Raw genomic sequence first — 12,963 nt, 5'->3', positions numbered from 1 at the left:
ACTGCACCCCGGAACTGTGAGCGTCCCTGCTTGGGTGAATCTTGGCTTCTCTGACGCAGTTTCCCATAACACGGGCTAACGGCTCAGTGGATACGGGCATTTGCTGCCAGCTCAACACCTGAGTTTGATTCCCAGAACCACATGGTGGGAGAGAATCGACTCTTGCAAGTTGTCCTCTGCCTTCCACATGTGTGTTCTGGCACGTACAAGACTGCTTCCCCCAATAAAATAAATAAGTTAATAAATAAATGTAAAAAGAAACTTACGAGGGAGAATGGCATGGTTCATGCCTCGGGGGCACGAAAGGACCGCGTGAACTAACAGTGTAATTGGACCTTGTGAGGCTTTTGACTACATTATGCTCAAGGAACAAAGTAGCTTTCCATCCCCCAGGCAGTGTTCCGGCCAGCTTCCAAGGATGGAACGGATGGTGTACGCCAAGGAGGAGGAAAGGAGCGGGCACAACTGGATACAGCTTGTTCAGTTATGGACTCACAGGGTGCGTGCATGCGTGCATGTGCCTGTGTGTGTGTGAGTGTGTGCGCGTGTGTGTGCGTGCGTGCGTGTTTGTGTGTGTGTGTGCACGCGTGCGTGCATGTGTGTGTGTACGTGCGTATGTGCGTGCGTGCATGCGTGCGTGTGTCCGTCCGTCCCTGATAGGAACTCCTACCATGTTCTGGTAAGTCCCCGGGGTCCTCATAAGAAGGCCACTGGATGTGGGAACCAGGGGAGCACCTTTACAGGTTCACACAGGCTGTGTGCACCTTCAACTGTGAGCAATCATCTAACCTGGTTAATTAACTTCCTGACAATTTCTCATGGAGTGTATGCAGTACCCAGGTTGGCCACCAGAGGTCAGAAGAGACACGCCAATAGCCCATGCCATTCTCAGATCCCGGGTGGACTCTACCCCAAAACTGTCCTCACTTCAAACCATGCCTTGCACACTTGGGGAGGGATGCAAAGAGGATGAGGAAGAGGAAGGAGGGACTGAGGGAAACAAAGCTGAGGACAAGCTTTTGACCTCTGGGTCACCTCTGGGGTCATCGTCTGCCACAGAGAGGCATGCTACAGAAAGCCACAGGCGCCTAAAACACCCAGGGCATATTTAGAAAATATCCCCACAGCAGCCCACCTGGAAGACCCACATGGAGCGCACAGGAGGTCCTCAGTGCTCCCCTCAGAAAGACCAGGTAACAGCTCCTGACTCCAGAGGCTCAGTGCAGGGCTGCATGTGGAGCCCGAAATCACTGCCCAGTCTGGAGCCCTGGCTGTCCATTCATTCCGTTCTCACACCCCGCTTTCCCTCCCTAGATCTCCTTAGACCTCACTGTCGGATGGATGATACTGAATCCCCGATCCTCCTGCCTCCACTTCTAATGCTAAGATCACAGACGGGGATCGGCCAACCTGGTTTATGTGGTACAGAGCATGGTTAAGTCCAGAACTCAGTTAAGGCTAGGCAAGCACTCTACAGAACTTGTCTCTCTAACTCAGCAGTTCTCAATCTGTGGGTCACAACTCTTTGGGGGCCAAATGACCCCTTCACAGGGGTCACCTAAGGCCACTGGAAAACACAGATATTTACACTAGGATTCCTTTATAACCAGTAGCAAAATTACGGTTATGAAGCAGCAATGAAAATAATTGTGGTTGGGGGTCAGCACGTCATGAAGAACTGTATTAAAGGGTCCAGCATTAGGAAGGTTGAGAACCACTGCTCTAACTCCTCTCTGAAAAGGGATGAGTAAAGGGACCTGGAGAGCTGAAAGGGTTAAATGATAATCCATAAGTGGGGGAGGGTCCTGAGCTGGATGCCCCCAAGTTCATAGCCAGGAACACCATCTCCAGATTCTTAGATAAACTGATCCCCAAAGAGCTCTAGCAGACCTGGTGTGGTGTGTACCCCTGTAATCCCAGCACTGGTATGGTGTGTACCCCTGTAATCCCAGCACTGGTGTGGTGTGTACCCTATAATCCCAGCACTGGTGTGGTATGTACCCCTGTAACCCCAGACCTGGTATGGTGTGTACCCCTGTAACCCCAGCACTCAGGAGGCCAAGGCAGAAGGACTTGAGTGCCAGATCATCCCAGCCTACAGAGTAAGCCCAAAATGAACCAGAAGAACAGCCCTAACCATCTGGAACATCTCACATCACCTAGACCTCAGGGCACAGCCCTCATTTATAAAGTGTGCAGACTGAGGCTCTGGAGAATTGGGGACTCACCCCAACTCACAGAGCCTCAACTTTCTGCTCCTCTGCGGGGCCTTTCGACCACACTGGTCCCAAGGAACAAACCGGGTTTTTATCTTCCAGGCAGCTCTGTCCTTCCCCATCCTCCACTCCACTGAGGAGAGGAAGAGCCGAAAGAAAGGCCCTGGGACCATCCCACCTGGGGCCTGACCTGGACCCCAGAGAAGACCAGAGTCCTGGCCTTCAGTACTTGGGACAAAGTAACTAAGTCTTGACAAAGTAAGTTCAAGGACACAGGTGCACTCCACATCAATGTCCTTCCAGGGGGGAAGAAACCCTGCCCCCAGTGCAGCGGATGAGCGCCCACGCTCAACGATAGGTCGAGACAGTGTGGCCGCACAGCAGCCGGTACCTTCAATGGTGCCCCACTTGGTCTTCCTTCCCAGGATCCTCTTGCCATTGACTTGATACTCATGGTCACTGCCCACCACAGCAAATGGGATCATCTCCTGGAGAAGGCAGAAGAATTAGCTGCACGTACTCCTGGGCCTTGGACCTGGAAAACTGCGGGCCTTGGCTCAGGAGGACCAGGGCTGGACATGTGGACACCCATCCTTTTCTAGCCATCCCCCCACCGCCCCCACCACCCAGCACCTGATGACCCACTCACCCGGAACTTCTCATTCACCAGGCGGTCCTCTGAATCCTCATCAAACTCCTTCTGGGGGTACACATCAATGCCATTGGACAGTAGGTCTGCGGTAATCTGGGGGACATAGAGGTGTGGTCCCTGAATCAGGCTAGCAGTCATCAGGCGCTCGAGCCATGAACCCCTACAAAGGCAGGCTCTGAGTGGCCCTGCCCTGAGAATATCTCATTTTCTGTAAAGATTCATTTTATTTTTATTTCATGTGTACTAGTGTTTGCCCAAATGTATGTGTGTGCACCACATGCGTGCCCAGTGCCCATAGAAGCCAGAAGTGGGCATGTGAGTCCCCTGGAACTCGTGAGCTGCCTGTGGGTGCCGGGAATGGAACCAGGGTCCTCTGGAAGAGCAGCCAGTGCTCTTAACCCCTGAGCCATCTCTCCAGCCCCCCCCCCCCCCCCCGCCACTTTTTTAGGAGACCAAGTCTCTAGCTCAGGCTGGCCTCCAACTGGCTAGGTAACCAAGGACAACCTTGAACTCCCGATCCTCCTGCCTCTGGCTCCCAAGTGTTGGTGTTACAGGTGTGCGCACCACGCCCAGGTTGATGTAGTACTGAAGATCCAATGTGAGCCTTCTGTATGCTGGGCAAGCTGTCTTCCACCTGAGCTACATCCCACTGAACCTCGAGTTCTGGTACCTCTGCACTAAGAAGGGGCTCACCTGGCCTGAGGGGCCCCACCCGCGATCACTGTCCCGAGAATCTCCCCATCACTACCCTCCACCCCCTAAAATAACTCAGGATTGCTGAGTCCTCTTTCCTAAAACCCTCTAGGGATTAGCATGGCTCCTTCTCGCAGCCTGCTGAAGAGTGTACCTGCCTGCTGAAATGCTCTCCACCTTGATGACAGCCTAGGTAGCTGACAGTCGATAGAGGACATCCCAGGGGACAGCTGTCTCATTTGCCCAAGCAGATCCAGGCTCTCACACACTGGAGAGCTTTCTGGTCTCTGGCAGATGCAACCCCCAACTACCCTTCCCTGTGCATGCTGGGAAAATCCTCATACATGGCCTGGGATGGAAGCCCTGGGAGCCTCTGGAATTGGATTTGGGGCCTCACAACCCCAGGCTGGAGCTCCCAGGAGGCTCTGAAGTATGGCCTTGTTCAGAAGAGGCCCAGGACTCTGTGCAGATGCCCACAGGGGCACCCCGTCACCCAGCCAGCAGTGGCCTCGACCACGGCAGGAGAGAAAGCCACCGAGGCAGACAGGCCCTTCAGCTTTCTTTGCCGCCTCATAAAACCCAGGTGTGCTGGGTCCGACGGCTCTGAGACATTGGCCTCCGCTTAGGTTACTCCAAAAGCTACTGAGGCTGCTGGAAATGGGGGTCCCCAGCAGCCACCCAGGCCAGGGGCTTCCCCAGTGCTGGACGCATGCTGTGAAGGACGGAAGGGTGACTTTCCTATCCTGTATCCCTGAGCTGGACAGGCCCCTCCCCGCAGGCCTGTAACTTGTCTGGGCAGTCCTCGAGGGAGCGGGGGCCGCACAGGGGCCGTGCATCCTACCCGTTGTTTGAAGTAGACCCTCTCCTCCAGGGTCAGCGTGTCAGCCTTGGCGATGACTGGGACGATGTTGACCACCTTGCTTAGGCGCTTCATGAATTCAATGTCCAGGGGTCTAAGCCTGAAACGGAACAGTGCAAAGGAGACTCAGTGCAGGGACCCTGGCCTCAGGTCTCACCGTGGAGGCCACGTTGGTAGAGGGACAAGGCTGGGACTCGGAAGGGTGCAAGGTGAACGCTCCCCTATTGAGCTGAGGTTGGAGAGCCGGAGTGAAGCTGGTTCTAAGTCCCCTCATCCACAACGGTCACTAGGAGCCCAACGGGCCCTGGACACTGCTCACAGAGTGACTTGGCTCACATCACTGTCATGCCTTGGGGCTTCCAGTGTCGGGGCCAAGTGGGAGACATCGTCCAGAAGCTCTGGGCCCTGGGACAGGCTAACTGTCCCCCAGGTCAGCTTGGCTCCAGAGAGCCAGGGTCTGATGCAGGGAGCAGGGAGGAGGCTGGCAGAACCCGAGTGTGGGCATCATTTTTCCCACTGAAACTGCATTTTCTCCATAGTGAATTGTCAGGCCCAGACAGCCTGTGGGAAGCGAAGCTGCAGGCGGAGGTCTGAGCGAAGACGGCCATAAGCCACTGTGGTCCCTGGGGACGGAGCGTCAGGGGAAGGGAACTGGGCGAGGTGCCCAGCTGGGACCCTAGCCCAGAGGATCACCACTGGGGGCGCGCCCTCGGCTGTCCCCACTGAAGCCATGTCGGCCCTGTCTCCTGCTGTGAGTCCTGGCCTTGCCCCAGGCTGTGCTTGGAGTAGCTGCAGACCCCCAACTGAGCAGCCCCACGTGAGGAGACCTGATGGCACCCCCTGCCATGAACGGGCTCTGGTTGGCCCCACAGGAAGATGGTCACTACTGGCAAGCTCAGATACCCATATTTGGATTTTTCCACCCAGACCCCAGTGAGCCTTATGGCATCCAGACAGGGTGCAAGATACAAGGTCCCCTCAAAGCCTCGGCTCTTACAGCCAGGGATGAGCCTGGAACAGCCTGGAGTGCAGATCCCAGCCGCTGTGGCCAGGAGGCACCAAAGCTGGGAGGCCTCGACAAGCCACCTCCAGCTCCTACAGCCTACACAGCAACTGGCCGGGGCCCCACGTGGAGTCAGGACAAGTGACAAGGGTGTCCAGCAGGGAGGGGAACAGCCTCTATGTACTGGGGACAGAGGAGATTCACAGGGAGCCAAGAACCCTGGTCACTGAGACCATCCAGAGTCCCCCTGCCCTGGGGGAGGGGAACTCTGACAGGGACCGGGTGCTCCCACACCTCGCAGGCCCCGGGAGCATCTCTGGTGAGGACAGGCAATGGCTGAGGCATAGAAGACAGCATACTCATTGTTTCCTGTGTCTCACACAGCAAAGTTCCTCCGTGGCCGTGGAGGTAAGAGCACCCCCAGACGTGGAGAAAGTCACGTGACTCGAGTGCACTCACACTCGCATAGCCTGAGAGCCTCATTCCATCTGCAGAGCCTGCCTACCAGACTCCAGAATATCCCCGCCTGCCGGTCCTCAGCTCTCTGGATAAAGAAAAGAAAGCCGGACAGGCAGGAAAACACCCAGTCCAGAGGTCACAGGGACCCTCTATGGACGCAGACACCCACATCACAGCTGCTGACATGGCCCTGACTCAGTGTCCTGTCCCACTTGCCCCCACCCCGTGCCTGTGCCCAGGGGCTGGGCGGACAGAATCCTCCTGCATGCAGCCCCACCAGTGTTAGAAATGAGAGCCCCCACCATGGAGACAAAGGCCCGAAGGGGACGTACGAGTGGCCGGTGGCTGGGATGAAGTAGAGGCAGCAGTGGACTCGTGTGTCGGGGATGCGCTTCTTCCGGTTGATGTTGACCTCCTCCTGCAGGTACTTCTCATACTGATCGTTGATGAACTTCATAATAGGCTGCCAGCTGCATGGAGATCCGGGTTAGCCAGGACCTGGGACCCCTTCTGCCCATGCTGGGGACGTGTCCTTTCTAAGCCCCCAACCCCCCATGGCAGGCTAATTCCCAGAACTGGCTTGGCACCCAGCCCCCTGACTTCATACAGGAATGATTGGCTGTTGCAAAGAGAAGCCAGCCTTATCTCAGAGTCTTTTGTTCATATTCCCCATGCTGGTCTTTGTCCTGGGGTGGGAGGGCAGGATTCCCAGGTGACCCCATTTCGATCTAGAACATTAGACCCCAAATGCATGGCTGTAGGGTTTGGAGAGGTCTTATCTGGATATCTGACCTCAGGTGGTATCCCAGAGCCCCAAGCCCAGTGGGGCTCTCCCACCTGAAGGAAGCTCCCTCAAGGTCACCTACCAATTTTCATTGTTGATGTGGTCTCCAAAGCCTGGAGTGTCGATCACTGTCAGCTTCATCCGGACCCCCTTCTCCTCGATATCTGCACAAACCACAGCACCCCAAGTCAGAAGGGTCACCCAAGCCCTCGGGATGCCTGACCAGCCTGGGGGGGGGGGGTGTCCCAGGCTGGGCTGTGATGACAGCTGAGGTGATGCCAGGCAGAAAGCCACCTCTATTAGAAGTTTGGATGATGCCTCAGCCTGGTGGGGCCCAGACCATTCCTACTCAGTCTCAGTGTACCTAGAGGGGTCATGGTGACCTCTCTAGTGGGATGGCCTTGACCCCTGTTCCCAGCCTCAGCCCTGCTTCCATGGAACTGACCATGGGTAATGGACTTGATTTCTATCTTCTTGGGGATGCCCTTGACCCCTGTTCCCAGCCTCAGCCCCCACTCCCACAGAACTGACCATGGGTAATGGACTTGATTTCGATCGTCTTGGGGATGCGTTCCTCCGAGGTGGGCTGCACTGACTTCCGGCTGATTTTGGACTTGAAGAGAGTGTTGATTAAGGTCGACTTCCCGAGGCCACTCTGCCCTGGAGAGAGAAGAGGAGGCGGGTTGGCAGGCTCTCCATGGGCACACAGCTCATGGCTACGCCACATTGAGTCCACTGGGCTCAGAGCATCCTTAGACAGCCCACCGGGGCTTCACCTCCTCAAAGTCCAGGGCTGAGTTTAAACCCACACTCTGTGGCTCTGGGGCCTGGCCAGAGCGCCTTCTTGGCCCTAGAGAAGCCACCCAAAGCAGGAAAAGACACTGAGACTCCTGAGGAATGGGTCCAGACAGCTGCTGAGGAGGATGACGGCCCCCCAAACAGATGTCAGCTGTCTGTGAATCTGGGTAGAGCAGACACACATAGACACAGGTCCCCAGACAAACCCCTGCAGTGGGTAGCCACCAGACTCTACTTGGTTTAGGACGTCAGCCTATGGGAGACATTTACCCAGATGCCACCCTGGAGAGTCAGCAGAGTCCTGTTCTGAGAGTGAAAAACTAATCATAGATCAGGTATGGGGGTGCATGTCTTTAATCCCAGCACTCAGGAGGCAGGCAAGATCTCTGTGAGTTCAAGGCCAGCCTGGTCTACATAACCAAGTTCCAGCCTAGTCATATAGAGAAACCCTATCTCTAAATTAATAAACACACAAACAAATAAAATTGCAGATGCGCTTTTCACAGAGTTACTGAGAGGACCTCATGTGTGGGGCTCAAGGGGCTTCTGAGCTGGTCCATTCAGGTCACACTAATTATCAACCTACCATTGGCGACTTAGGAGGGAGAAAGTGGCTACTACACCCCACTTCCTGGATGAGCCTTCAGGAAGCCTCCAGCCAGGCCTGGGGTATGAGGGCTGAGTCCCACTCAGGCCCGTAGGCCAGGACTTGGGGCAATAACCAGGGGACACTCAGCAGAACTGAGAGCTGGAGGCCATTGTCATAGGTCACAGAGGGCTAACACAGGTAGCAGCCCTCGGAGGAGTCGCCGGTGGATGTGGTCCCTTCTCCCAGCACATGCACCCGTATCCGGCATCTCATCCCAATTGTCCTTTAGGTGAGAGCTCTCCTCCCACTTTGCAGTGGGGAAGACAGCTTGAGAGCGGCCTGGGTGCTGGGACTGAGGCTGGTCCCCTGTACAGGCCTGGAGTGGCAACATGGCCAGGTGGCGGGCGGGCAGAGGTCTCCAACACTCACCAACCACCATGATGTTAAACTCGAAGCCCTGCTTCATAGCCTTCCTGCGCATCTGCTCCAGGATGGAGTCGATCCCCACGTAGCCAAAGTCTGCGGGGGCCTTCTCGTTCCGTGACGCGGGCGCCTGCTTGAGCATGGCATCTCTAGGGCTGTCAGCCATGTCGCCAACACTGCCGGGAGCCACCTCGGAGCCTGGGGAGGGGAAAACAGAGGCATCAGAACGGGGTTTGCGGGCAGCATACTCTCAGATGGGGAAACCAAGTCTGCAGAACTCAGCGGCTTGCCCAAGAAACTCCTGTGGGACCCCTCAGAACTGAGGTCCCCTGTACGGTATCGTCCAACAGGCCCACACCCCTCAGCCACCCGCCTCTCGGGGCTGTCCCTGCTGGCTTTGCCAACCAGGGCACCCTCTGCACACCCTTCACCTCTGCTCAGACAGCCTGCAGTGGGACCCAGGGCCCTTCACAGTTCAGCAGGTGACCACAAGCAGGTCACAGGGGAGGGCTGATATGATCCCTATCTGCTCTTCCAGACCTGACTCACTCTCACTGGGAGGGTCTACTCCCAGGCACCCGGCCCATACAGTCCTGAGGCAGGACAGGCAGGAAGATAGCTGTGGAGGACACCAATTGCCCCTGAGCCTCAGGCAAAGGCCATCTGAGTTGTAGGTCTGTGATAGGCTAGGGGTTAAGCTTAAAAACCCCAGTTTCCTTTCATAAGTCCGAGTTGGAGCCTTCTGCTGTGGCTACCTGAGTGCGTGGTCAGAGCCCAGGCCTGGGGATGATTCCAACACAGCCCAGCAGGGACACGCAAAGCTGGTTCACCTGGGTGTGGCTGAACAGGAGGCTTACGTCTACCTAACCGCTATACTGAGATAGCCCTTCAAATGCCACTCTGAACCCCAGGTGGCTGCGAGGCTCTTGAGGTACAGATGTTGCATTGTTGAAAAAGCCTTAGAGATACTACCTGTCATGGAAAATGTCAGCACTCTCAACTTAAGACCCCACGGCCCAGCTCCCCAAAAAATGGCCAACACAGAGGGGACACCAGCTGCTCCCAAGTCCCCTTCCTTTATCCAACCAAGTCTGTTTTTCTCACCTCCAGGGAAGGGCTCCCTGGCTCTGACCCTGACACACACTGCCTTGAAGGAGGAGACTCAATGCATATTCGTGCCTCAGAAAGCGGGGAGTGTGTGTGTGTGTGTGGGGGGAGCCAACCAAAGGTGCTTGCAGGGGACATGAGCTCAGGGCGCACCCCCCCTCCCGGCAGAGCTCTCCTCCCAAGTGAGCAGAGGCAGGAAGCAGCAGGAAGATGGGCCTGTACCGCGGGGACTTGGTTAAACTGCCCCTTCCCTTCGGGGGGGGGGGCACTAAACTCAAGCTGACTCGCCCCCTACATCCTCAGCTAACTCAGCCCTGGCCGTCTCTGGAGTTAGGGCTTTTCTCTCCGTTTTATTGGCATGGCCAGCAGCAGCAAAGCCGGACACGGCACTTCCTCTCTGCACCCTCCCCAAGCTTGTGTGGCAGGAGAAATGGCCTGCAGAGCCAGCTTCAGGAAAGAGGCCTGAGGACCACCCCCACAGGCGGTGGCTTCACTGGATCAGTCACTTCCTGTTTCTCTGCCTCCCTAGGGTGCAGTCACCTCTACTTCCTGGCCCTGGGGAGCAACTGCACAGGAGAATGCTAGTCAACACGCCAGAGGGTCCACACGTGTGTCCCCCCAAAGAATGACACAGGCAGGTCCTAGGGGCCAGTGCCAGAGGGTCCACACGTGTGTCCCCAAAGAATGACACAGGCAGGTCCTAGGGGCCAGTGCCTCCCATCAGAAGCATCCCCAATCCAGGTCATGGAGCCGGCCCTCTCCACAAGGCTTCAAGAGTGTCAGCTCTCCACTCAGAAATACTCCCCTGGGTTTCTAGCATCTTTAAACAAACAAAGACGGCCCAACATCTGGCCCTAGAACCTGTGGCTTTGGGGCCCGCTTCCTGGAGGAGGACAAGGGGCCCTGCCTTGGCGGGCAGCGGTTCAGGCCTCGTTCACGTGACTGAAAATTGCTTCCATCTGTCTGAGAGTCTGAGTCCCACTTTGCCCCACCCCCACCTCTCTGCTGAGCGGTGGGGGGAGGAAGGGCTGTCCCCCAACCCTCTCTAATCACCCCCAGTCAAGGAAGGCTCCCCTCGGCCCCAGGTGGCCCTTCAACATGCATCAAGTTTCACAGCAGAAACTCAAACCAAACTAAACATTCAGCCTGCCAGGGGCCCTGCTTGAGAAACAATAAGAACGCAGTCGAGTCCCAGGCTTCCTCGGGGCTCTGGAAGCTCTTCTGGCTTCACCCCAGTGACCCTTTCCACCAGGGCCTCTCCAGCCACCTGCCTGCCTGGTTGGGAGGGGCAGACCCTCCGCCCAGGGCTGCCTTTGTGATCCCAGCCCTGGATCTCCAGGACCGTGAGTGACCGAGGCTTCCCAGACCCCACTATATCATCACCTATGTCAACAGATGCATCCTGGATCTGCACAGCCCGAGGCAGCAGCTCCTAGCTACTTCCGCCTCTGAAATGTGTGGTAAAATTTACCATCTTAGCAATGGTAAATGAGGGTTTGGGCTTCACCTCTTTTAAGGACACTCACCACGGCCCTAACTGGCCTGGGACCAGTCTCTGGCAACCTTCCTTGTGTCCAAGATCCCTGGGTAAGCAGGGTGGATGATCTCTGACTTTTGGCTTATTTCATAGAGAATAACGTCCTTCGGGTTCATCTATGTTATAGAATGTGCGTGCCTTTTAAAGGCCGACAATATTCCTTTAATGAACATTTAGTCTCTTTTAAAAAACTCAATTCATACGATTTTGTTTTTAAAAAGATTTATTTTTAATTATATATATGCATGTGCGTCTGTGTATGGGTATATGTGTGCCTGAGTAGAGGTGTCCAAGAAGGCCAGAGGAGGGCATCAGCTCCCCTCTGGAGCTGGAATTATAGGCAGCTGTGAGATGCCAGATGTGGGTGTTCAACGCAGTCCTCTGGAAGAGCAGTGTGTGCTCTCAACTGCTGAGCCGCCTCTCCAGGCTCGGCACAGTGAGTCTTTTATCCACAGGCATTTGAGTGATTGCTTCTGGTTGGCATTCTGCTGTGAATACTATGGTGTGAACATGGATATATAGGCACTCTTGCGAGCTAAGGCTAGCTCTGCCTTTCTCTCTCTCTCCTCTCTTCCCCTCAGACTCTCTCTTATATACAGTCTGGCTTCACATTCACTGATGCCCCTGCCTCAGCCTCCTGAATACTGTGATTACAGGCATAAATCATCACACCCAGCAAGACTAAACTTTCAACAGTTTTGGACATACACTCGGATGTGAGCTATTCTATTTTTACTTTTGAGGAACCAGTGAAGTACATCCACATGACTTCCGAGCACTGGAGACCGAGCTAGTTCAGGAGGATGCATTGCAAGAATCTATTTTTGCTGGTTTCAGTTTTAAATACCTACATGCTCCTGACAGGTGTGCGAGGCAGCCTGGTACTCCACTTTACAGAGGGGACTCGGCGTTACACACTGATTCTTTTCTGAAAACACTACTGGATGGTCAGATGAACAAGATAAGACCTTAGCTGAACTTCTCACTCCTGGAACCTCCCCTGCACTTCACTTGGTTACGGACAGTGAGTTCTGTGGCCCGACACCCACCTAAGGATCAGGAGTGTGTTCTCTGACACCTCCCTCCTCGACCACCCAAGGCTTCAGCCTGCTCAGGGGCATCCTCAACTCCTAGCCCAGCAAGAAGCAGAAATGAGCTCCTCAAGAAATAGCTAAACGCCAGCAGGGCTGAAGACACCTGCCACCAAACTTAATGAGCCAAGTCCCATCTCTGCACCTCACACGGTAGAGAACTGACTCCCTGAAGTTGTCCTCTGACCTCGACATGAGGACTATGGAATGGGCTCACGCACACACAGACACACAGACACAGAGACGGAAAGAGTGACAGCGTGCTAAAATGCTCACAGATGCACTAATCAACAGTGGCATGGTGAGTGCATCTGAGGGAACATAAGAAGCCAGAGAAAGGAAGGAAGTATGAACACGATAGAATGCAAGTGAACCTTGAAAATACCAGACTGAGGGGGCTGGAGAGAAGGCTCAGAGGTTAAGAGCACTGGCTGCTCTTCCAGAGGTCCTGAGTTCAATTCCCAGCAACCACTTGGTGGCTCACAGCCACCTAATGAGAACTGGTGTTCTCTTCTGGCATGCAGGCATATATGCAGACAAAACACTGTATATATAATAAATAAATCAATCTTTAAAAAGAAAAAGAAAATACCATAGTGAGCTAAAGAAACAGACACTTCAAGGCATGAATGACTGTGTATGAAACGCTCTGAAGAGGCAAACCCACAGAGGCAGTGGGAGAGGAGACTTGAATGAGTGTGGAGTTCCTGCAGGGTGATAAAACCGTACTGGAATTAGGCAGGTGATGGTTA

At 55.0% G+C, this 12,963-nt stretch overlaps 1 protein-coding gene across 9 annotated transcripts in view; it reads right to left on the bottom strand.

The window, feature by feature from the left end:
- Positions 1 to 12,963, bottom strand: part of Septin9 (septin 9) — a 166,867-nt gene that overhangs the window by 3,172 nt on the left and 150,732 nt on the right. For all 9 annotated transcript variants that reach the window (XM_016008561.3, XM_076543812.1, XM_016008562.3 and 6 more), the window contains 7 exons: positions 8,483 to 8,674; positions 7,198 to 7,326; positions 6,749 to 6,830; positions 6,215 to 6,352; positions 4,403 to 4,520; positions 2,866 to 2,961; positions 2,608 to 2,704 (listed from right to left, as the gene is read on the bottom strand). In XM_016008561.3, the coding sequence (XP_015864047.1) occupies positions 2,608 to 2,704; positions 2,866 to 2,961; positions 4,403 to 4,520; positions 6,215 to 6,352; positions 6,749 to 6,830; positions 7,198 to 7,326; positions 8,483 to 8,674 (852 nt within the window). The remainder of the gene's footprint in view (positions 1 to 2,607; positions 2,705 to 2,865; positions 2,962 to 4,402; positions 4,521 to 6,214; positions 6,353 to 6,748; positions 6,831 to 7,197; positions 7,327 to 8,482; positions 8,675 to 12,963) is intronic.

Source organism: Peromyscus maniculatus, chromosome 8 (genome assembly GCF_049852395.1).
Source record: "Peromyscus maniculatus bairdii isolate BWxNUB_F1_BW_parent chromosome 8, HU_Pman_BW_mat_3.1, whole genome shotgun sequence".
In the NCBI taxonomy this organism is placed as follows: domain Eukaryota; kingdom Metazoa; phylum Chordata; class Mammalia; order Rodentia; family Cricetidae; genus Peromyscus; species Peromyscus maniculatus.
Note: the sequence above shows the minus strand (reverse complement) of the source record. Positions and strands in the feature narration are given on the sequence as shown.